At 35.3% G+C, this 25969-nt stretch overlaps 1 protein-coding gene across 1 annotated transcript; it reads left to right on the top strand.

Annotated features, from left to right (window-relative positions):
• The first annotated feature begins 1917 nt into the window (after nucleotides 1-1917).
• On the top strand, nucleotides 1918-25667 carry LOC132553978 (acyl-CoA 6-desaturase-like). The gene is made up of 12 exons (XM_060218270.1): nucleotides 1918-2097; nucleotides 4962-5102; nucleotides 6193-6339; nucleotides 12800-12901; nucleotides 14198-14257; nucleotides 14631-14696; nucleotides 19282-19342; nucleotides 19514-19590; nucleotides 21775-21872; nucleotides 22377-22553; nucleotides 24115-24240; nucleotides 25601-25667. Exons 1-12 carry the CDS (start codon nucleotides 1918-1920, stop codon nucleotides 25656-25658), a joined length of 1293 nt encoding a protein of 430 aa, XP_060074253.1. The 3' UTR covers nucleotides 25659-25667.
• Nucleotides 25668-25969: the final 302 nt, after the last annotated feature.

Here is a 25969-nt window from a genome sequence, read left to right as displayed (position 1 = left end):
GACAAATATTTTATTAAAGTTACATTCCAAATGTCGTTTTAATACTTTTTGAAAATTTTGACACATATTTCAAGTTCTTATAACATTTGTTTTGTTGAAATTATATTTGATGGATAAATAACAAATCAAATTGAAACATATCCTAGGCTGTTATTGTTGACTTTGTTTGGTTTTCATCAAAACTGCCAGACCTGTACAGATGATTTTGTACAAGATATAAGAAATTTTATTTGATGTCACATATGCTTTTTATTTATAAACTAGGAACAGCATAATTTTTGTGACAAACATAATTACAAGCAACAGAAACAAAGGCAACAGAAAAGATGCATATTACATATGTAAATTATTACAGGTAGCCGACGCAGGAGATCTTTAAGCAGAGAGTTAAAAAAATATCTCATAGTCAGGTCCTTCACAGGCATTTTCAAAAATTTTACGACCAGAAATTCTGAAAAAGATTGTGATATAATTGTGAACACTTGGGTATCACACAGGTGCTGCTATGGTAGAATCAGTGTAATATATATATGTTAATATACAGCTAAGGAGTAAACATTGATATGATATACTACAATATATTGTAAATTAAAAATCAACCAAGGTTGAAAAAAATAATGAGATATGCTATAATAAATGTTAGAAGTAAAGGGTTAGAAACTTCACTGCCAGTTATGAATATATAAAGTATTATACAAAAATAAAATGAAGGCTATATAAATCAAATTAGATTAATAAATTTTGATAAATAACATAAAAACAAACAGCACAAAAAACAGGTAAACAGTTATAAGAGATTAAAATACAGGGCTATCCTAGGTGCACAACAGCCTGATAAACTTTCCTTAAATGAGAAAGCAAACCTTTCCACATCCGGGCTGCCTTGTAGTGGAAAAAATTAAAACCATACCTGGCTGTTCTAACTCTTGGGAGCACCAGCTGTCTTTCACTGCTGAGGGAGCTACATTTGTAATAATTTCAAAAACTTAACATGCCATGGTTTTTATTCTGCTTATGTGTAAAAAAGATAAATAAGTGTTTGCAAACCGCTCTGAAAATCGCACAACGTAATCATCTTCAGTAAAACAAAAGGCTGTCTGTTGTTTCTTTTCCTTTTTCCTAGTGGAATTTAAACTTCAAAAATGCCATGCCAGGGGACAGTAATTAAAATTTGAAAATATGAAAGATTTAAAATTTAATGTTTTACCTTGCTTGCTAAGAGCATAGCCAGGTCTTTTCAACTTGCATAACTGTTTGGATGTTTTCTTACAAATGTTAGACACATGAAAGTCAAACATCTTCACATTTTATGATTTAGTCAATGATATGGGAAAAAAAGAATCCAGTCATGTGTCTATTTCCCAATAGATAAAGCTTGAAATTTATCAGGATTTGTTTTCATCCTATTGTCTTCAATCTACTTAATTAGAATATTACTCTCCCCTTACAGTGTATTCTTAAAGTTAACATGGTCTGGGTCAAAATGGGAGAGTGTGTTGTCGCCGGTGTAGTTATAGATGGTACCCATCTGGACATGAAAATGGTTGATATTTTGAATTTTTCTTTTTGAATATTGAATAGAAATATGAAATGTAATTTCAAAATAAAAAATCTGAAAAAAGACTTGTAGAGTTGGTCCAGGTTAACTAAATGATACCAAAAAATGGCAGCAGAATATATATATATATATGTTATATAACCCTGAACCAAATAGAGCCTAGGTATTGTGTATATATATTATAAATATATATAACCCTGTACCTAGTAGAGCCACAGTATTATACATTCAATACCTGTAATATATTACCTGTTTTAATGCATTTATAAAACAAATTTTCTTTTGAACTTTCCAGGAAATTTGAACACCAAAGAGAAGTATAACTGGTAGGTAACAATAAATTGGGAGACAGGGTACCAATGGGTCACGGAGGGAAAAGGGGAGGCAACAAACTGACCTGGAGTGAGGTTCAGAACCACAACAAACGAGATGACAAATGGCTGGTAATTGAGGGACAAGTGTACAACATAACTAACTGGGCAGGTCGTCACCCTGGAGGCTCTCGTGTCATCAGTCACTACGCAGGACAAGATGCTACAGTAAGTAAAGTTTAGATTAGAATTTATTGCCAAATCCTAATATTTAGGATGCTACATCACGGCAAGTCCTCACATTTAGGATACATATGATAATTGAAATATGTCAAACAAATTATAACAATAACATTCCAAACATATCACAGAGATACTGCCTGGTATTCTGTTGTGAACTAGTGTGTTGCCCTAATTTTTGTGCTCTGTAGGAGGACCATCAGTCAACCTAGCTAGTCTGTACCCATAATGACATATCAAAAAGGAAAGGGGTTTTGTAGCCTATGTAATCTGCCACATAATGGTCTATATATTGTATAATGTACTTTTTCTTGTTTTTAGATTTAAAGGAGACTTCAATACATCAGTATGTGGGAAGAGTTGTGGAGGGAAATTAGCAGATATAATTGGATGTCGTAAGGGTTGTTGAGGGAGACTAGGAGATATAACTGTGTATGTGGGAAGGGTTGTAGAGGGAGACTAGGAGATATAACTGTATAGGTGGGAAGGGTTGTAGAGGGAGACTAGGAGATATAACTGTGTATATGGGAAGGGTTGTAGAGGGAGACTAGGAGATATAACTGTGTATGTGGGAAGGGTTGTAAAGGGAGACTAGGAGATATAACTGTGTATGTGGGAAGGGTTGTAGAGGGAGACTATGATATATAACTGTGTGTGGGAAGGGTTGTTGAGGGAGACTAGGAGATATAACTGTATGTGGGAAGGGTTGTTGAGGGAGACTAGTAGATATAACTGTGTAAGTGGGAAGGGTTGTAGAGGGAGACTAGGAGATATAACTGTGTATGTGGGAAGGGTTGTAGAGGGAGACTAGGAGATATAACTGTGTGTGGGAAGGGTTGTAGAGGGAGACTAGGAGATGTAGCTGTATGTGGGAAGGGTTGTAGAAGGAGACTAGGAGATATAACTGTGTATGTGGGAAGGGTTGTAGAGGGCGACTAGGAGATATAACTGTGTGTGGGAAGGGTTGTTGAGGGAGACTAGGAGATATAACTGTATGTGGGAAGGGTTGTAGAGGGAGACTAGGAGATATAACTGTGTATGTGGGAAGGGTTGTAGAGGGAGACTAGGAGATATAACTGTGTATGTGGGAAGGGTTGTAGAGGGAGACTAGGAGATATAACTGTGTGTGGGAAGGGTTGTAGAGGGAGACTAGGAGATGTAGCTGTATGTGGGAAGGGTTGTAGAGGGAGACTAGGAGATATAACTGTGTATGTGGGAAGGGTTGTAGAGGGAGACTAGGAGATATAACTGTGTATGTGGGAAGGGTTGTAAAGGGAGACTAAGAGATATAACTGGGTGTGTGGGAAGGGGTGTAGAGGGAGACTAGGAGATATAACTGTGTATGTTTAAAGGGCTTTATTTGTTTTGAGATCATATTTGGAGCGCTGTTCCAATGTTTATAGTTCAGATTACATATCTGTACACTTTATATGTGTAAGAGGATTCCTCAATATCCTGATCATGGTTCAGGAAGCCTGTAATAATAGGTTTTGATAGATTTAAATGTGTCATGTAACCTGACCTCTGAGGTGTTACACAAGCAGACTGTTATTGATAACTAATATGAGGCTACCCAAAATAGGACACATTGATTCAGTATTCTGTTTTGTAATACAGTGGAACCCACTTAATGTCATGTCTTTTAATGTCACTTTCCATACATCAGCTGATGACACAATTGCGTCACATACAAGTCTGACCATGTACAAACTGAATAAGACATCAAATATGTCCTGATCTTTCATGATAATGTATGATAGCAGTTTATTTATTTCAAATAATAAACAAACCAAAGTCAGGGAAAATCACTGTTCTTATTGGAAAAAACAAATCACATTACAAATTTATTGTCTTCAAACAATTTCTGTTAGAAACAAGTCAGTTTGGCAATTCAGAAAATTAACTTCCTCTCTTATATGTCATCTGTTAATGTCATGCTTCACTTATTATCATATTTCCCCCTGACAAATGATACATGACATTAAGCAGGTTTCACTATGTTAGTAATTTACAACTATGTACAACAAAACTGATGTTTTGATGAATAACTTCAGTATTTATTAACTCAACTGCCCAAAAGGCTTATGCTGTAGTATAACATCTGGTTTCAACATTTCCCTTTAAATGTCTTCTTCTCATCAACCAATGGCCCCAAGGTGTTGATTTTAGGCATGTTTTCTTCAAAGGAATGACTGTGACCAACTTGCAAGGTCATTACTGAATGACAAACGTTTAGAAAACCTGATAGCCATATATGTATTAAATACTAATATCCTATCCGCGTAAAAAAAACAACAATTCTTCAAAATTGTAATTGACATACTTTAGAAAACAAGCAGCAAATATTTTTAACCTTGTGACCCATTTTGTAGGTCACAATTGTAAAATTTATATGCAAATAGCTTAAAGTGAAAAGTGAGTGATGCAGGCCCATTGTGCATCTTGGTTTTTTAAAAGAAGGCTCTTTAGGATTTGTTGGTAAAAATTGTACAATGTAACATTTGCTTCCTGATGTCAATATTTGTTTTTCTGTCAGTGTATATTTTCTGATGTCAATATTTGTTTTCTGATGTCATTCTTTATTTTTTGATGTCAATGTTTATTTTCTGATGTCAATATTTGTTTTCTGATGTCATTCTTTATTTTTTGATGTCAATGTTTATTTTTTGATGTCAGTATTTGTTTTCTGATGTCAATGTTTGTTTTCTGATGTCATTCTTTATTTTTTGATGTCAGTGTTTATTTTCTGATGTCAATATTTGTTTTCTGATGTCATTCTTTATTTTTTGATGTCAGTGTTTATTTTATGATGTCAATATTTGATTCCTAATGTCAACATTTGTTTTCTCCAGCTGGCCTTTAAAGCATTTCACAATGATCTTACCACTGTCAAGAAGTTCCTGAGCCCAATACATGTAGGACCTGTAGAGGATGTTAAGGAGTCCAGTCTGGACGAGGACTTCAAGATATTATGTGAAACAGCCAGAAAGAAGGTAGGTAACATTTACTTTTAAAAGTGCCGAACAACTTTATACGTACATATATTAGTGGTTAGTGTTTTTACACTGAAAAGATTGGCTTAAAATGTGATTTCATTCAAGGTACTTTCTTTACATTGTTGAAATGGCAAAACTACTTTTTTAGAGAAAAGCCCCAAAAAGTATTATGTTGACAGGATCTTGATAAATTGTGCATATTTTTTATCGGTAGGTAGTTAGATATAAAAATCGGGTTCATGACATGGTCAGGGCTAATGTTAGATATAAAAACAGGGACATCTCCTTCACCTTTGAATTTGTAAAAATTCAGAGAGATACCAGTATCTAGACCCATCTTTCAACCAATATTTCCTACATCACTTGGTAAACATTGATGTCATTATCAGGCAGATTATCAAAACAATACTATAATCAGGTATGAACAGCTTATCTTTGACTTTCACCTTGACCTTGATCTCATATTTCTAAGTTTCAACTTTCTGCTTTCCATAACATACATTTGTTTTATTAAGTAAGAGTCAGGAAATTTATTTGAAAATTTGTTAAATAACATTGCTGACCTGATCAAGTCTGTTGTTATCATGAGATTGACCACAGAATGGTAAAGATATATAAAACTTCTAAGACTGGTGTGACCTCTGGTACTGGTGTGACCTCTGGTAGTCGATGTCAAGATCTTGTTTGTTTATGTAAATTTACTACCAGAACTCCAGCAAGAAAAAAGGGCTGTAAACAATGTTGGTTATATCATTATCTTAATACTACAGTGTTTTAGAAATTTGAAATTGATTTCTGCAAATGTCGCTTTTTTGAATGGTTCAAATCTTTGTGATTTTTCTTTAAAAACTAATATTGGGTTTAATTTTGTGGAAGTCAAACTTTAGATTAGGGTTTCCTCTGTAAATCTTACCTTTAAGGTATCTGGGTTTTTTGACAATTTCAACATAGAAAAAAAAAATCTAAAAAACAAAAAAAACTTTTTAAAAAATTGTGTTGTGTGTGTATGTGGAGTGTATATTGATTTCATCTGAGGCCTTGGTAAGTGAGCTGCTCTGACTCACAAGGATATGTTTTTGTTTGACAGGGATTCTACAAGCCAAGTTACCTTTTCTTCGTGGTAATGCTTGCTCAGGTGTTCATTCTGGATGTCCTGTCTTACGCTGTGATGGCCTACTACGGCACAGGTTGGATCCCTTACCTGATATCGTTATTGTGTGCTGTCACCGTCCAGGTAAATAACACTTGTCTGTTAAAAGCCTAGTATGGGTATATCATAATTTGATATCTAGCTTGCATGTTAGAGGCCCAGATTTGATGTATTATAATCTTATTTCTAGCTTGCCTGTTTAAAGTCCAGTATGGTTACCCTTAAATTTATTTCTAGCTTGCCTATTAGAAGGATTGTTACCCTATAATTTCATTTCTAGCATGCCTATTAGAAATCTAATATGGTTACCCTATAAATTTATTTCTAGCTTGCCTATTAGAAGGATTGTTACCCTATAATTTCATTTCTAGCATGCCTATTAGAAATCTAATATGGTTACCATATAAATTTATTTCTAGCTTGCCTATTAGAAGGATTGTTACCCTATAATTTCATTTCTAGCATGCCTATTAGAAATCTAATATGGTTACCCTATAAATTTATTTCTAGCTTGCCTATTAGACGTCAAGTACGGCTAACCTATAATTTTATTTCTAGCTTGCTTATTAGAAATCTAATATGGTTACCCTATGATTTTATTTAAAGCTTGCCTATTGGAAGTCTAGCATGGTTACCCTAAAATTTTATTTCTAGCTTGCCTATTAGAAATCTAGTATGGTAACCCTATAATTTTATTTCTAGCTTGCCTATTAGAAGTGTTTACCATATAAATTTATTTCTAGCATGCCTATTAGAAGTATGGTTAACCTATAATTTTATTTCTAGCTTACTTATTAGAAGTCTAGTATGGTTACCCTAAAATTTTATTTCAGCTTTCCTATTAGAAATCTAGTATGGTAGCCCTATAATTTTATTTCTAGCTTGCCTATTAGAAGTCCAGCAGAGTTACCCTATAATTTTATTTCTAGCTTGCCTATTAGAAGTCTAGTATGGTAACCCTATAATTTTATTTCTAGCTTGCCTATTAGAAGTCCAGCAGAGTTACCCTATAATTTTATTTCTAGCTTGCCTATTAGAAGTCTAGTATGGTAACCCTATAATTTTATTTCTGGCTTGCCTATTAGAAGTCTAGCATAGTTACCCTATAATTTTATTTCTAGCTTGCCTATTAGAAGTCTAGTATGGTAACCCTATAATTTTATTTCTAGCTTGCCTATTAGAAGTCTAGCATAGTTACCCTATAATCTTATTTCTAGCTTGCCTATTAGAAATCTAGTATGGTAACCCTATAATTTTATTTCTAGCTTGCCTATTAGATGAAGGTGGGTACTTGACCTTGGTTTTGGTGTGTTTTATACATTTCATATATCAGATTAATAGTACCAGTATTTGGTATTATGGCTTTTGTGAAGTGTATCGATGTAATAAACTGACAAAGATGTTTGGCAATGTAAGATATGAGGTGATATGATGTTATGGTGTATATCAGTATTGTGATATATTATGCTGCTGCTGATGTTGAAGAATCTCATATAACATTAACATCGTTTATGTTAAGCTGAGACTGGTTTTTTAATCAACTGCCATCAGATTATGTGCTGTTCATATCACTCTTCATCTCTGGTCCATCATACATCTGTTATAAGCATCAATTTTCTGCCATTCAAATTGCCCTATGTCTTTTGTCTCTCATGATCCCTCTATTGATACACGATTCTTGTTATTGCTGTTTCTTCATAATTACGGGATGGATCCTCCTCAAATTACAGGTGAAGGTTCTCATCTGTCCCTAGTTATGCCCTGTAGATTTTGGGACTGATCAGAAAAACCAAATGGCTGACAGGCGGCCATCTTGGATTTGACACTTTATTTCGCTATTTTGTAAGATCATAGTGGATACCAAGATCCTTCTTTAAACTCTTGTTGCACTTAAACAATTTTTTCTCTATAAATAAAATGTCCCTGAGTACAGGCCTGTTTCATTTAATTTATAAACACAGGCATACAATACCTCTATGTCCATACTGAGATTTTTACATAAAGTTCAAATATCACTTTCGATGCAGTTTTATCTCACAGTGTGGTTTTAGTTCAGTTCTAGATTTTGCACGTAGTTGTCCAAAATGATTCAAATTCTAAGATTTCCAATGTATTTACTTGCCAGATCAACCTTATCAGGGAGACTGCTCCAATAGTTTTCGGCCTAATTGAATATTTTCGTATATCAAGTTTACGATATTTGTTCCTTTGTTTTGGCGAGAGTCCTCTGGATTTTGATGATACATCTTGCCAGAGTTATTTTTTGTTACCTAACACTCATTGAAACAGTTCATTATGTTATACGTATCAATTATGTCCCCTCTTAACCTTTGATAAACAAACATTGGTAATTTTACTTTCCGTAGATGATCTGGAAAGGATCAATCTTTTCAGTATCAGTTTGGTAGGTCTCCATTGTACATGTTGTTTCAATGTCTTTGTCTTTTTAAGGATTCCATCTACTTGCCTCATACTCTAAATATGGTCGGACTGATGCTTTATAAACCCGTTTAAATGTGATTTCATCCGAGTATACAAATGATATTTTGAGCCCAACAATACTGTTTGCTTGTTGAATATACATAGTAAAAGTTAAATTGTTATCAACCCACACTCCTGTATCCTTTTCTGATGTAATGTTTTCCAGACTTACAATGTCCTTATCTGCACTTGTCGTGCGGTAATTTCTTATTTCCTTTCTCTAGTCATAAGAACTTTGTTTTTAAGTGGAGGAAGTTTTGATAACCATTTGTTGGACCAGGCCTGTAAATTTTCTAAATATTGCTACATAGCTTGTTAATTGTCATCATTGCTGTAGATTTCACGATATATTTTGATATTGTCAGTGATTAAAATATTCAATATCGTGTAATTTGATAAATGGTTTAGATAGATGATAAACAATATCGATTTATATATTGATATGTCTCCTGGGGTATTCTACTCAACACTGAGTAATCCATGGAAGAAATTCTGTTAACGAAAGATCTGTGTATCCTATTTCTCAAAAAATTATTTACTTAATTTGTAAACCTGCTCATTTACTCGTAGTTTTTAGATACTGGGAACCAGTATGTGGACTCACTTTTCACTACAAAAAACCCAACAACATACATATTCTTCTGTAAAGAAGTGTTTTAACATTATATGTTTCATGTTGGTATAAGGTTGGTAACATTGTAACAAGATAAATAAATAAAAGGGCCTATGTATAATCAGTCATAACAATGTTTTTTATCAACGAGTATTTCTGACTTTTTCCAGTACATATTACTTAATGCTTCTTACCCTATACTTCCCATGGTGTAAGAAACCTGAGTTTATCGCATAATGATGGACAAGGGGAGGCTACAAGAAAAAAAATGAAGCAATTTCAATATTCATCGACTACTTGACAATTTATCTGAGAATATCTTCATGCTTAGAGTATTTAACACATCCCATTTGTAGGCGGTAAACTTTACATCCACCAATGGAACCTGATGAGTTTTTACTCAACCTCTCCGTTTATACTTTTCTTCTCCGTAATTTTTACTGTCACATATTGACCTGTGTTAAGTCCTAACCAGTGCTTGAACACTTATTTTAATTTCGGATCTCATTCCACAAAGCGACTGACTTGTCCACTCATGATGTGGGATGTAGGGTACTTTTCTACCTCTGATAAAAAAGAGCTCTCAAACAAAGCAGTGGTAATATGGATTCAAGCAGATGACTGCTTAGCCAACTCTGCTGCACTCAACAACTGTCAAAATAAACATTGCTTCCTGAAAGGTTTCCATGCTTCAGATTTTTCATATTCTGAACAAAATCAAGCAAAATTTCTTACTTAAAAGAAAAGCATCGAATCAGAAGTGGATTTGACATATTTTACAGTACAAACCGAAATATTGGTCCACATTTTCCTCCATAGAAATTCATCCTGATCCATGATCAATGCCAAAAAAAATTAATTCATTTATCTCATGAATTTCATCCATAATATTAACCAAAAAAATTGGTGTAGAAGAGGTTCAAATATCATTACATAAACAATATCACAACATAGTATATATGTGATATTTCAGTGGAGAGTTTGAGCATTGGTTCCAACTTGATAGATGTCTGCAATTACACAGTTGGTGTTTAATCAACTGCCGAAAATGTAACAATGACTGTGATTTTAATATAGTTGGACATGTTAATGACTTGTCTCGACTCTTAAGATCATATTTTAGAACTTGTCATAAGTTGCCTCCTAGTTTAATTTATGTTGTTATGTTGTTTTTTCAAACATTTCTTGTGATAAGTCCTAACTGTGAGAAAAAAATCTGTAGAAGTCCATGATAGAGGCAATGTAACCTGTACTACTTTCTAAGGTTTCTGTTTTTTTGTTTTATCGTCCACCATATCTTGAAATCCATGATAGGTATTTCTGTACACTGCCCTTGTGTAAAACTTCCAGTTACTTCCCTCAGTGCCTGTTGATTACTTGTACATTCACTGATGTGTGAATGCATTATTACAGATAGTAGAATGATGACATAATAAACACGTAAACATGGATTTTAACAGTTCTAACTTGCTGTAACTTCTTGAGAAGTTTTGAATGTATTGTAATTCTTACATTCCAGATGCTTGTCCCTGATTGTGTATTATGTTTTCAGACTGATTAAAACATCATTTTGATATGAAATGTACTTTTTTTGTAAATACCTGCTAACAGGCAGCCTTCATGGACTTTGACGGTGATAATTTTTTTCATTTCTTTGAATTTCTCGCATGGAGAATTTCGTGATTTTTAATTCTCAAGTTTTTATGCGTGATGTGTATGTTTCTCTTTGTCCCTAAATGTGCACACATTGATTCCAAGATATTTTTAATTTTGGAACCAATTTCAAAGAAAAGAAAATTGCACAATTATGTCGCAAATATCACTCAATCATCTATTGTTTATCCCCCCCTGGCATTGGCATAACACTGTTCATATTTGTGATAGCTTAAATCAACCAATATTTCTACATTTTAATTCCATATGTATGTTCATTTTGACCTACCTACCTCAGACAAGCAAATACATCATAGGTTAAAGATCAAGGTCATTTTCCGAAATTTAAGTCTCAGTGAAATTTTGTCATAAATGCAAGTTTACAGTGTCATCAGTAATGATGATACTTGTTATATATAGAAAATAATTTTTCCTGTTAATTTCCAGTTGGAAGATAGATTTTTTTTTACGCTTTATAAAGTTATATTCTGATAATCACCTGCTTTATTCCGTTATTTCTATACATCGTGCACAGCTTTTTTAAGTGTTCTCTGCACTTTGATTCAATTAGCCTTCTGTGATGTACTTTATCGAATGCCTTCATGAAAACCGTATAAATGACATCAGTTTCATCCCCGTGATCCAGAATATCTGTCCAATCTTCTAGGACCATCAGCAGCTGAAGAATTGTCGAATCTTTTGTTTATAAATCTGCATTGTTTCTCACTAAAAAGACTTATAATAGCATTTCGTATTAGTTTTTTCAAGGTTTTTATTTCCACGCTGGTGAGGCTCTATGGTCTATAATTGCCAAGGTCTGATTTTGCTCCCTTTTGGAAAATAGCCATGATATTGATGTCCTTCCGTGCTGATCGTACAATACTGCCCTGTAGAGATCTGTTAAAAATAGCTCTTACTGGTTTGATTATAATCAACTACAATTCTTTTAAGACTTTCAGATGTATTTGATCAAGTCCCTGCGATTTATTTCGATGTAATTCGGAGAGTAATTTTCTGACATTTTCTCCTGTAAACTCGATCCTTACACTGGTGTTGTATATGTTTCATGATAGGGATACATACCTTATTGGTTCATATGTGAAAAAACACTGCTGAATAAAGTATACTAGCTTTATCTTCTGTTGCTATTCTGGATTTGTTTCTTTCTAAAACTTGCAAATCCAATATTCCAATCTTCACTATTTCATGCTTAATATATATATATATTTCCAAAATTGTTTTGGCTTTTTTCTGGAGTCAATTTTTCCATTTTCCTGCTCAAGCTTTTTACATTGTTTCACATGTCTTTCATCATACCTTCATAATGGTGTTTGGATTACAGGCCATCAAGTTTGTTTAAGTGAATACCAGGTAACCTCTAACCCGTTTCAGATCACAGCTTGGAATCAAATGTTGAAATGCAATTCCTTATTTACCAATTTACCTAAGAACTTTGGCCTGTTAGGGTGAAAGGCAACCAAAATTAATTCCCTTGACCTTCTTCAAAGGTCACACAGGTCAAATGAATTATAATCTTTAAAACCTCATTCCCATTACTTGGCCGGAAGCATGCTGGGATGAAAGGCTACCAAGTTTGTCATAATAGATGACTGTGAATCCTATAGTAAATAGATGACCTTGAATCCTATAGTGAGTATAAGATAATGTCATATTATGACATAATTAACTATTTCATAGTATCAATGTATTTGTTAAATAACATTACAGAGAATGTTTATATATTTCTATGATATATTCTCCAGATATAACCTAATCCTTGTGTCTTACCTGTTTCAGGCGCAGGCTGGATGGACACAACATGACTTTGGACACCTCTCAGTATTTAAGAATTCAGCTGTAGATCACTTCGTTCAATACTTTCTCATGGGAATCATAAAAGTGAGTACAACAAGTAACTGTTGGATGTAAGTGTCAATATTACCTGGTTATCTAGTTACGCAGTATAATCTGGTTATCTAGTTACACAGTATAATCTGGTTATCTAGTTACACAGTATAATCTGGTTATCTAGTTACACAGTATAATCTGGTTATCTAGTTACACAGTATAATCTGGTTATCTAGGTACACAGTATAATCTGGTTATCTAGGTACACAGTATAACCTGGTTATCTAGTTACACAGTATAATCTGGTTATCTAGGTACACAGTATAATCTGGTTATCTAGTTATACAGTATAATCTGGTTATCTAGGTACACAGTATAATCTGGTTATCTAGTTACACAGTATAATCTGGTTATCTAGTTACACAGTATAATCTGGTTATCTAGGTACACAGTATAATCTGGTTATCTAGGTACACAGTATAACCTGGTTATCTAGTTACACAGTATAACCTGGTTATCTAGTTACACAGTATAATCTGGTTATCTAGGTACACAGTATAATCTGGTTACAGTATAATCTGGTTATCTAGGTACACAGTATAATCTGGTTATCTAGGTACACAGTATAACCTGGTTATCTCTGTACACAGTATAACCTGGTTATCTAGGTACACAGTATAACCTGGTTATCTAGTTACACTGTATAACCTGGTTATCTAGGTACACAGTATAATCTGGTTATCTAGTTATACAGTATAATCTGGTTATCTAGGTACACAGTATAATCTGGTTATCTAGTTACACAGTATAATCTGGTTATCTAGTTACACAGTATAATCTGGTTATCTAAGTACACAGTATAATCTGGTTATCTAGGTACACAGTATAACCTGGTTATCTAGTTACACAGTATAATCTGGTTATCTAGTTACACAGTATAATCTGGTTATCTAGGTACACAGTATAATCTGGTTATCTAGGTACACAGTATAATCTGGTTATCTAGGTACACAGTATAACCTGGTTATCTAGTTACACAGTATAATCTGGTTATCTAGGTTCACAGTATAACCTGGTTATCTAGTTACACTGTATAACCTGGTTATCTAGGTACACAGTATAACCTGTTTATCTAGGTACACAATATCTAGGTGGCATCGCCACATTGATTTATCACTTCTGTGTTATTTACTTATCTAGGGGGCATCACCACATTGATGTATAAATCCTTTGTTATTTATTTATCTAGGGGGCGTCGTCACGTTGATGTATCACTTCTGTGTTATTTACTTATCTAGGGGGCATCGCCACATTGATGTATAAATCCTGTGTTATTTATTTATCTAGGGGGCGTCGCCACATTGGTGGAATTATCTACATTTCCAACATCATGCCAAGCCCAACGTGGTATGTAAACATTGTCTTGTTAATGACAAAGTAATAATATGTATGTGAGATGTTTGTCACATAATTTTACTCTTGTGTCAGTGTCCTTATTGAGCAGGTGATTCATCTTTATATTGATAACTGTTATGAGGTAATCTGTTAATTAAGTGCTCTCCTAATTTGCTGCACTGATAATTTCATTGTGAAAATCAATAAACAAGCTAGAGGTATTTTGTTAAATTGTTCAACAAACTGCCAAATAAAATTATGATTTTCAAGAATCAAGGTTAGCCTGGCACACCTTCAGCTATCCAGGGGAAAGGTGAAGGACATTTTTAACCATCACTGATAATTACATGGTGTTGACTTTATTTCTGGTACCTTTTATTTTCAGATGCATAAGGACCCTGATGTGGCGTTGGATAAATTGTTTGTGATTGGAGACGTTATGCCAGTTGAGGTATATTAACAAATTATCAGGGTCAGAAACCTACAAATGTCAGGGTTCGTTTGTTTTAAATATGTAACCTGCCAAGCACAGCTGCTCTTACTAAAGTTTACCTAAGCAATCCCTCTAAATAAAGTCGCCTCTCCTCCCCTATAACTTCTACTAAAGTCTCCCAACAAAACCTCTCTATATAAAGCCACCCACCATAACCTCTCTATATAAAGCCTCCCATCACAACCTCTCTATATAAAGCCTCCCATCACAACCTCTCTATATAAAGTCTCCCATCACAACCTCTCTATATAAAGTCTCCCATCACAACCTCTCTATATAAAGCCACCCACCATAACCTCTCTATATAAAGTCTCCCATCACAACCTCTCTATATAAAGCCTCCCATCACAACCTCTCTATATAAAGCCTCCCACCACAACCTCTCTATATAAAGCCTCCCACCACAACCTCTCTATATAAAGCCTCCCATCACAACCTCTCTATATAAAGCCTCCCATCACAACCTCTCTATATAAAGCCTCCCATCACAACCTCTCTATATAAAGCCTCCCATCACAACCTCTCTATATAAAGCCTCCCATCACAACCTCTCTATATAAAGTCTCCCATCACAACCTCTCTATATAAAGCCTCCCATCACAACCTCTCTATATAAAGCCACCCACCACAACCTCTCTATATAAAGTCTCCCATCACAACCTCTCTATATAAAGCCTCCCACCACAACCTCTCTATATAAAGTTTCCCACCACAACCTCTCTATATAAAGCCACCCACCACAACCTCTCATAATAAAGTTTCCCACCACAACCTCTCATAATAAAGTTTCCCATCACAACCTCTCTATATAAAGCCACCCACCACAACCTCTCTATATAAAGTCTCCCATCAAAACCTCTCTATATAAAGCCTCCCATCACAACCTCTATATAAAGCCTCCCACCACAACCTCTCTATGTAAAATCTCCCATCACAACCTCTCTATATAAAGCCTCCCATCACAACCTCTCTATATAAAGCCACCCACCACAACCTCTCATAATAAAGAATCCCACCACAACCTCTCTATATAAAGCCTCCCACCACAACCTCTCTATATAAAGCCTCCCATCACAACCTCTCTATATAAAGCCTCCCATCACAACCTCTCTATATAAAGTCTCCCACCACAACCTCTCTATATAAAGCCTCCCACCACAACCTCTCTATATAAAGCCTCCCATCACAACCTCTCTATATAAAGCCTCCCACCACAACCTCTCTATATAAAGCCTCCCACCACAACCTCTCTATATAAAACCTCCCAACACAACCTCTCTATATAAAGCCTCCCACCACAACCTCTCTATATAAAGCATCCCACCACAACCTCTCTATATAAAGCCTCCCATCACAACCTCTCTATATAAAGCCTCCCATCACAACCTCTCTATATAAAGCCTCCCACCACAACCTCTCTATATAAAGCCTCCCACCACAACCTCTCTATATAAAGCCTCCCACCACAACCTCTCTATATAAAGCCTCCCACCACAACCTCTCTATATAAAGCCTCCCACCACAACCTTGCAACTAAAGCCTCTCACGACAACCTCTCATAATAAAGCCTCCCATCACAACCTCTCTCGAACTCAAACCTTTAACCACAATTGAAAAACCAAGGTGAGCTTATGCCAAACCATGGTGTCCTTGTCCTTTAAGTGTTTCTTTAAAACACTACTTGTCATGAATGACTGAACAGATTTTGATTAAATTTGGTCAGAAGCATCCTTGAGGAAGGGGACTCATTTCTATAAATGATGGGTCTGACACCCCTTGCGCAAGATGGGCAGGGTCTAAAGCTGAATTTGAGTAAATTCTTTAAAATTCTTATTCTTCGTGAAGAGAACTCAATTTCATATCGATGGGCAATGCCAGCCCTATGAGGTCAGGGAGATGTTGTCGAGTATTTGGGCAAAGTCTTTAAAATCCATCTTCTCCTTTAGGAATGTCAGGTTTCTGTCCTAATTTGCTCTGAAACATTTATTGCTGGGGTGAAGGGGACACAATTTTGTTTAAACGGTAGGTAATGGTCCCCCAGGAGCAGGAGGGGCAGGGTCCAATAAGAGAAATAGAGCAAATTCTTAAAAATCCGTCTTCTTCTTCTGTGGGAATGATAGGACTTTGTCCAAATTTGGTCAAAAACATTATTGGTTGAAGGCCAAGGGATTTTCTATAAATGTAGGATTGTCAAGATTCTGTCCAAATTTGGTCAGAAGCATCCTATAGTGAAGGGGAGTCCATATTGGATGAACATTGGAGCTAATGGGAGAAATAGATACAAACCTTTAGAATTCATTTTCCTTTAGTTTGGAAATTAAAGAAATTAAGACAAACATATGCGCACAATACAGGCCCAATGAGCTACTTGTTTAGAGGCCATGACGGTCATTAGTAGCTCATGATGGCGTACCATTACATTACGTCTAGATTGAAAATGGCTACCTCTGTTTGATTTTGTCCTACAACTTTGGATTTTCAGACTTTTCAGAATTATGTTAAAAAGTATCTTAAATTTGTTTGAATTCCATATAAGATTTTCTGAAGCACATCTATAATTTTTGATTGTTTGCTTGCAAAATTTAAAACGTTCAAGACTCATTTTATAAGGTCTCATGTGAAATAAAACTCATATTAAGATCCTGTATGTACTATACCTGTGTAATATGCAGAGATTTCACAAGGTTATCCCCTAAACACGGTGGCACTCGTTTGTTGTATAACCTTATCCAGTGACATAACAGTGATAGTGTTGTAATACAAACATCAGCTGTCTTCTTCTCCACAGTATATAGAGTTTGACTGAGCTGTATCCTGCATAATAAATCATTTTCATGGGGAATTTATTTTCTTTCATTTTGTGAATGCTCTTAATCCACGAATCAATATTATGTCTACGAACTGTTAGAAATAAGTATAAGTGGATTTATTAAGTTACATTTATCCATGATGGTGTCCACAAACTGGTAATTTTTGGCCGGGTTGCACATAGTGCAAATCATGGTTATAGTATGGTGAATGTCGAGCAGGTGGGTGGGTGGGGAAAAGGGGTACCAGTTTTGTAGAATCAACTCCTCCTAGAGTTTTTGATGTAGAAGCTGGAAACTTTGTAGGATGTTTATGTATATGTTGAAGATGTGCACCTCCTATTATGGATTCATTCCAGACATTTTTTAAGATTTTCTGAACTTAGTCATTTTCTGAAACTTTTCTTGTTATCACAGTTTCTCAGAAACTACTACAAACTGCATTAATTCATAATATACAACCAAACTTTCTCTCTTATAACAAATATTCTATATACTCAACAAATGAAACACCTTTAACTGTCTTATAAATGCCAAAATAACATTGCACTCATCCCACAACCTGGCCAGTTGTGGCTTTGCCCCATTTTTAGCCCACCATCATCAGATGGTGGGGTATTCAAATCACCCTGCCATCCGTGGTCCGTGGTCCGTGGTCCGTGGTCCGTCCGTCCGTAAACAATTCTTGTTACCGCTATTTCTGGAAAAGTACTGGATCTCAAATTTCATATGCAGGTTCCCCTTGGTCCCTAGTTGTGCATTGTACCTTTTTTGGAATGATTCGAATTCAAGATGGCCGACAGGCAGCCATCTTGGATTTTGGAAGTAAAAGTTTGTTACTGCTATATCTGAGGAAGTACTTCTTTCTCAAATTTCGTGCAGTTTCCCCTTTGTCCCTTGTTGTGCTTTGTACCTTTTTTGGACTGATTCGAATTCAAGATGGCCGACAGGTGGCCATCTTGGATTTTGGATGTAAAAGTTTGTTACTGCTATTTCTTGGAAAGCACTGGATGGATCTTTCTCAAATTTCATATGCAGGTTCCCCTTGGTCTCTTGTTGTGCATTGTACCTTTTTTGGACTGATTCGAATTCAAGATGGCCGACAGATGGCCATCTTGGATTTTGAATGTAAAAGTTTGCTACTGCTATTTCTTGGAAAGTACTGGATGGATCTTTCTCAAATTTCATATGCAGGTTCCCTTTGGTTCCAAGTTGTGCATTATACCTTTCTAGACTGATCCAAAATTAAGATGGGATTTTGAGAGTAAAATCTTGTTACTGCTATATCTGAGGAAGTAATGGATGGATCCTTCTGATATTTCATTGATATTGGTTTCCCTTGGTCCCTAGTTGTGCATTGTACCTTTTTTGGACTGATTTGAAATCAAGGTGACCCACAGGCAGCCATCTTGGATGTCGACAGTAATACAGCACAAGCATATTGTCCATTATCCACCTGTAACTGACTGCTGTCTAATAATACTTTGGGATCTTTTTCAAATGATATTTGCTAAGAGGTGCTTAATAAAAATATCTTGTGCCATCATTGAGTACATTCAATGAAGACCAGTTCATGAACATTTACAACACCTGTAACAAACAAAAAAAAATAAACAAATCTTCGAGAACTGAAAACAGATCCTCAAATGGTGGGCACCAAGATCCCTCTGGGATCTCTTGTTTGACCGTTCTTTTAGTATGAAATAGTAAATATTTAATACACTGTTCTATTGCAGGTAGCAAAATCAAGGCGAAAATCCATGCCATTCAATCTACAACACAAGTATTTCTTCTTAAGTAAGTAGTATCATTCCTGGACAGGTAAGTCCACCCCATGGGCCTTTTCTTGTGCTCCGCCATGAACTTTTCCTGAAACAAGTGTGTATTTATATATATGTTATAAAGAAAGTAGAACTGATATGTTAAATTAAAATCCACATGTGAAGAAATATGATTATCTAATTTCAGTTGGGCCCCCCTTGCTGTTTCCAGTATATTTCCAGTTTATGCTGTTCAGACATATCTACACCCGGAGGCTGTTAACAGTATGTATATTTCTACAACACTATAACTACAGCTGAAGACAGAAACTTTATACTGTATAGCTACAGCTGGAGACAGAAACTTTATACTGTATAACTACAGCTGGAGACAGAAACTTTATACTGTATAACTACAGCTGGAGACAGAAACTTTATACTGTATAACTACAGCTGGAGACAGAAACTTTATACTGTATAACTACAGCTGGAGACAGAAACTTTATACTGTATAACTACAGCTGGAGACAGAAACTGTATACTGTATAACACAGCTGGAGACAGAAACTTTATACTGTATAACTACAGCTGGAGACAGAAACTTTATACTGTATAACTACAGCTGGAGACAGAAACTTTATACTGTATAACTACAGCTGGGGACAGAAACTTTATACTGTATAACTACAGCTGGAGACAGAAACTTTATACTGTATAACTACAGCTGGAGACAGAAACTTTATACTGTATAACTACAGCTGGAGACAGAAACTTTATACTGTATAACTACAGCTGGAGACAGAAACTTTATACTGTATAACTACAGCTGGAGACAGAAACTTTATACTGTATAACTACAGCTGGAGACAGAAACTTTATACTGTATAACTACAGCTGGAGACAGAAACTTTATACTGTATAACTACAGCTGGAGACAGAAACTTTATACTGTATAACTACAGCTGGAGACAGAAACTTTATACTGTATAACTACAGCTGGAGACAGAAACTTTATACTGTATAACTACAGCTGGAGACAGAAACTTTATACTGTATAACTACAGCTGGAGACAGAAACTTTATACTGTATAACTACAGCTGGAGACAGAAACTTTATACTGTATAACTACAGCTGGAGACAGAAACTTTATACTGTATAACTACAGCTGAAGACAGAAACTTTATACTGTATAACTACAGCTGAAGACAGAAACTTTATACTGTATAACTACAGCTGGAGACAGAAACTTTATACTGTATAACTACAGCTGGAGACAGAAACTTTATACTGTATAACTACAGCTGGAGACAGAAACTTTATACTGTATAACTACAGCTGGAGACAGAAACTTTATACTGTATAACTACAGCTGGAGACAGAAACTTTATACTGTATAACTACAGCTGGAGACAGAAACTTTATACTGTATAACTACAGCTGGAGACAGAAACTTTATACTGTATAACTACAGCTGGGGACAGAAACTTTATACTGTATAACTACAGCTGGGGACAGAAACTTTATACTGTATAACTACAGCTGGAGACAGAAACTTTATACTGTATAACTACAGCTGGAGACAGAAACTTTATACTGTATAACTACAGCTGGAGACAGAAACTTTATACTGTATAACTACAGCTGGAGACAGAAACTTTATACTGTATAACTACAGCTGGAGACAGAAACTTTATACTGTATAACTACAGCTGGAGACAGAAACTTTATACTGTATAACTACAGCTGGAGACAGAAACTTTATACTGTATAACTACAGCTGGAGACAGAAACTTTATACTGTATAACTACAGCTGGAGACAGAAATTTTATACTGTATAACTACAGCTGGAGACAGAAACTTTATACTGTATAACTACAGCTGGAGACAGAAACTTTATACTGTATAACTACAGCTGGAGACAGAAACTTTATACTGTATAACTACAGCTGGAGACAGAAACTTTATACTGTATAACTACAGCTGGAGACAGAAATTTTATACTGTATAACTACAGCTGGAGACAGAAATTTTATACTGTATAACTACAGCTGGAGACAGAAACTTTATACTGTATAACTACAGCTGGAGACAGAAATTTTATACTGTATAACTACAGCTGAAGACAGAAACTTTATACTGTATAACTACAGCTGGAGACAGAAACTTTATACTGTATAACTACAGCTGGAGACAGAACCTTTATACTGTATAACTACAGCTGGAGACAGAAACTTTATACTGTATAACTACAGCTGGAGACAGAAACTTTATACTGTATAACTACAGCTGGAGACAGAAATTATACAATACTGACATATCTATCTCTATCTCTTGCTACAATAATAGTTTTCCTTTCTTTTCTTATTTTCACTAAATAAATGACTTTTTTTTACCAAGTATACATTAATAGATATGCTTTATTCATTTGATATTTCTGTAGTGATTTTTTTTGCTGTGATGTTTTCAGGACTTCCTGCTTGTTATGATCTACTTCTTTAAGTATTTCTACCTGTTCACACCAATGCTCGGACTTGGAGGAGCTTTAGTGTTCTACTTTGTGATGAGGTCAGTCTCAGACATGTTGATATAACCTACCAGTGACCTGTATATATATGTCTAATATCTAAACAGTTCTACCTGTACAGGTGTAACATCTAATGATAAACAGTTTTAGCTGTACAGGTGAAACATCTTATAATTAACAATTCTACCTGTACAGGTGTGACATCTAATGATAAACAGTTTTAGCTGTACAGGTGTAGCATCTAATGATAAACAGGGTGTAACATCTAATGATAAACAGTTCTACCTGTGCAGGTGTAACATCTAATGATAAACAGGTCTACCTGTACAGGTGTAACATCTCATGACAAACTGTTCTACCTGTACAGGTGTAACATCTAACAGACCTACCTGTACAGGTGTAACATCTAATGATAAACAATTCTACCTGTACCGGTGTGACATCTAATGATAAACAGTTTTAGCTGTACAGGTGTAACATCTAATGATAAACAAATCTACCTGTACAGATGTAACATCTTATATTCAGCAATTTTACCTGTACAGGTGTTTGGAGAGCCATTGGTTTACCTGGGTCACACAGTCTAATCATATCCCTATGAACGTGGACAATGACCAAGCTCTACACTGGATGAAGCTCCAGATGCATGCGACCTGTGATATCGAGAAATCTGCCTTCAATGACTGGTTCACTGGGCACCTTAACTTCCAGATAGAACATCAGTAAGTTTAAAACTGATAATTAAGTATTGTGATGAGGAAGTAGTTACAAACTACACAGACAGTTTCTGTATCTTTTGATTCTGTTTGAAAGGATATGTTGGGATAACGTTGTTGGTCCATCCGTACGACAGGGTTTATTTGAATGGCCCTGTCTGTCTGTCTGTCTGTCTGTCTGCCTGCCCGCCCGCCAAGCCGTCCATCCATCTGTCCATCCGTCCGTATCTATACGAAAATACTTGTTAACTATTTTTGCAGTTGGCACAATGAAAGACTATAAATCTATTGAATCAGCTTAATTAGTATATGGGTCCTAACTGTGCAGGCCACATTCCAAGATAGCTTAATAGAATCTTCTCCTAGCTTAAGGGTAGGACAGAGAAATCTCTACCCGGGGAGGAGATCCATGACAGTCTAACACGAGGATTTGTGGAGGGTTCAGTGTTCACTGTTGGGAATCCTCTGTGAGGGTAGGACAGAGAAATCTCTACCCGGGGAGGAGATCCACGACAGTCTAACGCGAGGATTTCTGGAGGGTTTACTGTTCACTGTTGGGAATCCTCCGTGAGAGTAGGACAGAGAAATCTGTACTCAAGGAGGAGATCCATGACTGTCTAACCCCAGGATTTCTGGAGGGTTTACTTTTGGGAATCTTCCTTGAGGGTAGAGATTTCTCTGTCCTACCCTTAAACTAGTGAAGGATCCCTTTCTACCTCTTATATCCAATATGTTAGAAAAAGAATAACGAGACCAGTATGTGCTGACAAATAGGAAACAACATGAGGCAAATAACGTCATTTGTTTTTATTTTGACCGATTTGTAATCTACATTATGTATTGTACAATAGCAATCACAATGATAAATAATTGCCATAAACATATTTGAATACTCAGAAATGATCAATAATATTTATCTTAAACTGTCAACATCAATCAGTCACGTCTCTCAGGTCTCAAATTAACAACTTTCATTTTAGCATGTGTTGTATGTAATTGCGTGTTGACTGTCTTACCCCAGTAAGATAGAGATATCTTAATCCCTCCTTCTGATTATGGTAACCAAAAGACCTAGAATCCTGATAATAAATTGGTGGGTTCTTGTGGTAAAGCTTGACAACGTTTGGGAATTGGAATGACCTTGAACCATATTGAAGGTCACAGATGTCAAATTTGTTCATACTTGTGCACAAATTCTTCTCATGAACCAAGACTTTGAATGTCAATACATATGTAATGTAAAATGTTACAACGATGTATTAATATTTGTGAAAAGCATTGAATACCAGGTGAGTACTGCAGGCCTTTTTAACCTCATGTTTCCAGATGACCAGCTGCCGCAAAATGAAATTTAAACAAATATTGACAACTTGTAGGCAAACTCTATGGAGATGTTGATAAAATTATTGAACACAGACATATTTCATATATCAAATAACAACTAAACAATGCAGACACCAGGTGTTATTGAAATTCAATTCATATCATTTTACTTGTGTAATTCTTTGGAACATTCAGATGAGTGTAGTTACCTGTAAATAAACAGATATATATGTCTCTTTTACAGTTTATTTCCTACAATGCCGCGCCACAACCTGTATAAGGTCGCTCCCCTCGTCAAATCTCTTTGTCAAAAACATGACATCAAATACGAGGTGAAACCACTGTGGACTGCCTTCAGTGATATCATCAGGTAAACACTACTTACCACTGTTTAAAGGGACATCATCAGGTAACACAGTGCTTACCACTGTTTAAAGGGATATCATCATGGAAACACAATATACCTACCACTGATTAAAGGGACATCATCAGGTAAACACAGTATACCTAACACTGTTTAAAAGGACATCATCAGGTAACACAGTACTTACCACTGTTTAAAGGGATATCATCATGGAAACACAATATACCTACCACTGATTAAAGGGACATAATCAGGTAAACACAATATACCTACCACTGATTAAAGGGACATCATCAGGTAAACACAATATACCTAACACTGATTAAAGGGACATTATCAGGTAAACACAATATACCTACCACTGATTAAAGGGACATCATCAGGTAAACACAATATACCTACCACTGATTAAAGGGACATCATCAGGTAAACACAATATACCTACCACTGATTAAAGGGACATAATCAGGTAAACACAATATACCTATCACTGATTAAAGGGACATCATCAGGTAAACACAATATACCTACCACTGATTAAAGGGACATCATCAGGTAAACACAATATACCTACCACTGATTAAAGGGACATCATCAGGTAAACACAATATACCTACCACTGATTAAAGGGACATCATCAGGTTTAACGCAATATACCTAACACTGATTAAAGGGACATCATCATGTAAATTTAATACCTTTCGCTGTGAACTGTTTTGATATTCCATATATCTACCTTACAGGACATTTGTATCTTGAGGTTTTTAATGTAAATTAGAAATTTGTAAAAAGCTCCATATTAGTCTCACAGACAACAGGAAAATTAATGGAATGTCATGTGTGATATTGATGCCATTTTTTATTTGTCTTTATAAAAGAAAAAAAAAACGTTTGAAATTTGAATGCTTTTTTGCAATATTCATGGTGTAATATTCTTTTTCTGCTATCATTGTATACCAATTATTGGTGTGGCAGTATCATTTATTATTTATCCAGTTTTACAAAATTGTTAGACACCTTACACTTTAAACTTGAGGCGGTAAGTAATGTAAAACACCAAAAAAAGTGTTCTGCAGCAACAAATTTCATGTTTAACCATAGACTGCCCGATTATACAGGACAGGAGATTTTTATCATGAGTTGTCCCCCTTTATAAATTGAGTGATTGCTACAGGATAGCACACAAGAATTTTAACATCAGTTGTCTCCCTTCATCAACTTACTGATTGCTACAGGATAGGAGATGAAAAATTCTATCATCAGTTATCTCCCTTTACAAACTTACTGAATGCTACAGGATAGAAGATGATAATTTTATCATCAGTTGTCTCCCTTTGCTTTATTATGTGAAATATTTATATTTCAGGTGTCTGAAGTACTCTGGTGAATTATGGGAAGGGACTTACAATGCTTACCATTCATAAGGAACTACCATCTTCATCCTAGATAGTACAAGTGATGCTTCTGTTTCTGAAGGATTTCCACAAAGTTTGAACCCAAGATGTCAGTTTGAAGATGATGTTGTTCCCATACTAAATAACTAAGCCAAAGATTAATTGTTTTGTATTGAAATTAAATATTCAAATACTTGATAGTAAGTAAATATATTCTAGATTATGTCCAGGATCAAGATCTGATGTTATTGAGTCAAAGAATTTTTGTTTTTCATCACAACAAACTGATCAAATATCCTTTTACTTAATATGTTATGGTAGGATTCAAATAAGATGTAATA

This window comes from Ylistrum balloti, unplaced genomic scaffold (genome assembly GCF_031769215.1).
Source record: "Ylistrum balloti isolate Yb309-2 unplaced genomic scaffold, AGI_CSIRO_Ybal_v1 Utg370370, whole genome shotgun sequence".
Classification (NCBI taxonomy): domain Eukaryota; kingdom Metazoa; phylum Mollusca; class Bivalvia; order Pectinida; family Pectinidae; genus Ylistrum; species Ylistrum balloti.
This window is presented reverse-complemented; position numbering and strand designations above follow the sequence as displayed.

What these genes read in the sequence shown, in the direction of transcription:
- LOC132553978 (XM_060218270.1), top strand. Translation starts at nt 1,918, where the DNA reads ATGGGTCACGGAGGGAAAAGGGGAGGCAACAAACTGACCTGGAGTGAG. An exon ending in ACGCAGGACAAGATGCTACA is followed by an intron (nt 2,098 to 4,961) that starts GTAAGTAAAGTT and finishes TGTTTTCTCCAG; the next exon opens with CTGGCCTTTAAAGCATTTCA. An exon ending in ATCATGCCAAGCCCAACGTG is followed by an intron (nt 14,258 to 14,630) that starts GTATGTAAACAT and finishes TTTTATTTTCAG; the next exon opens with ATGCATAAGGACCCTGATGT.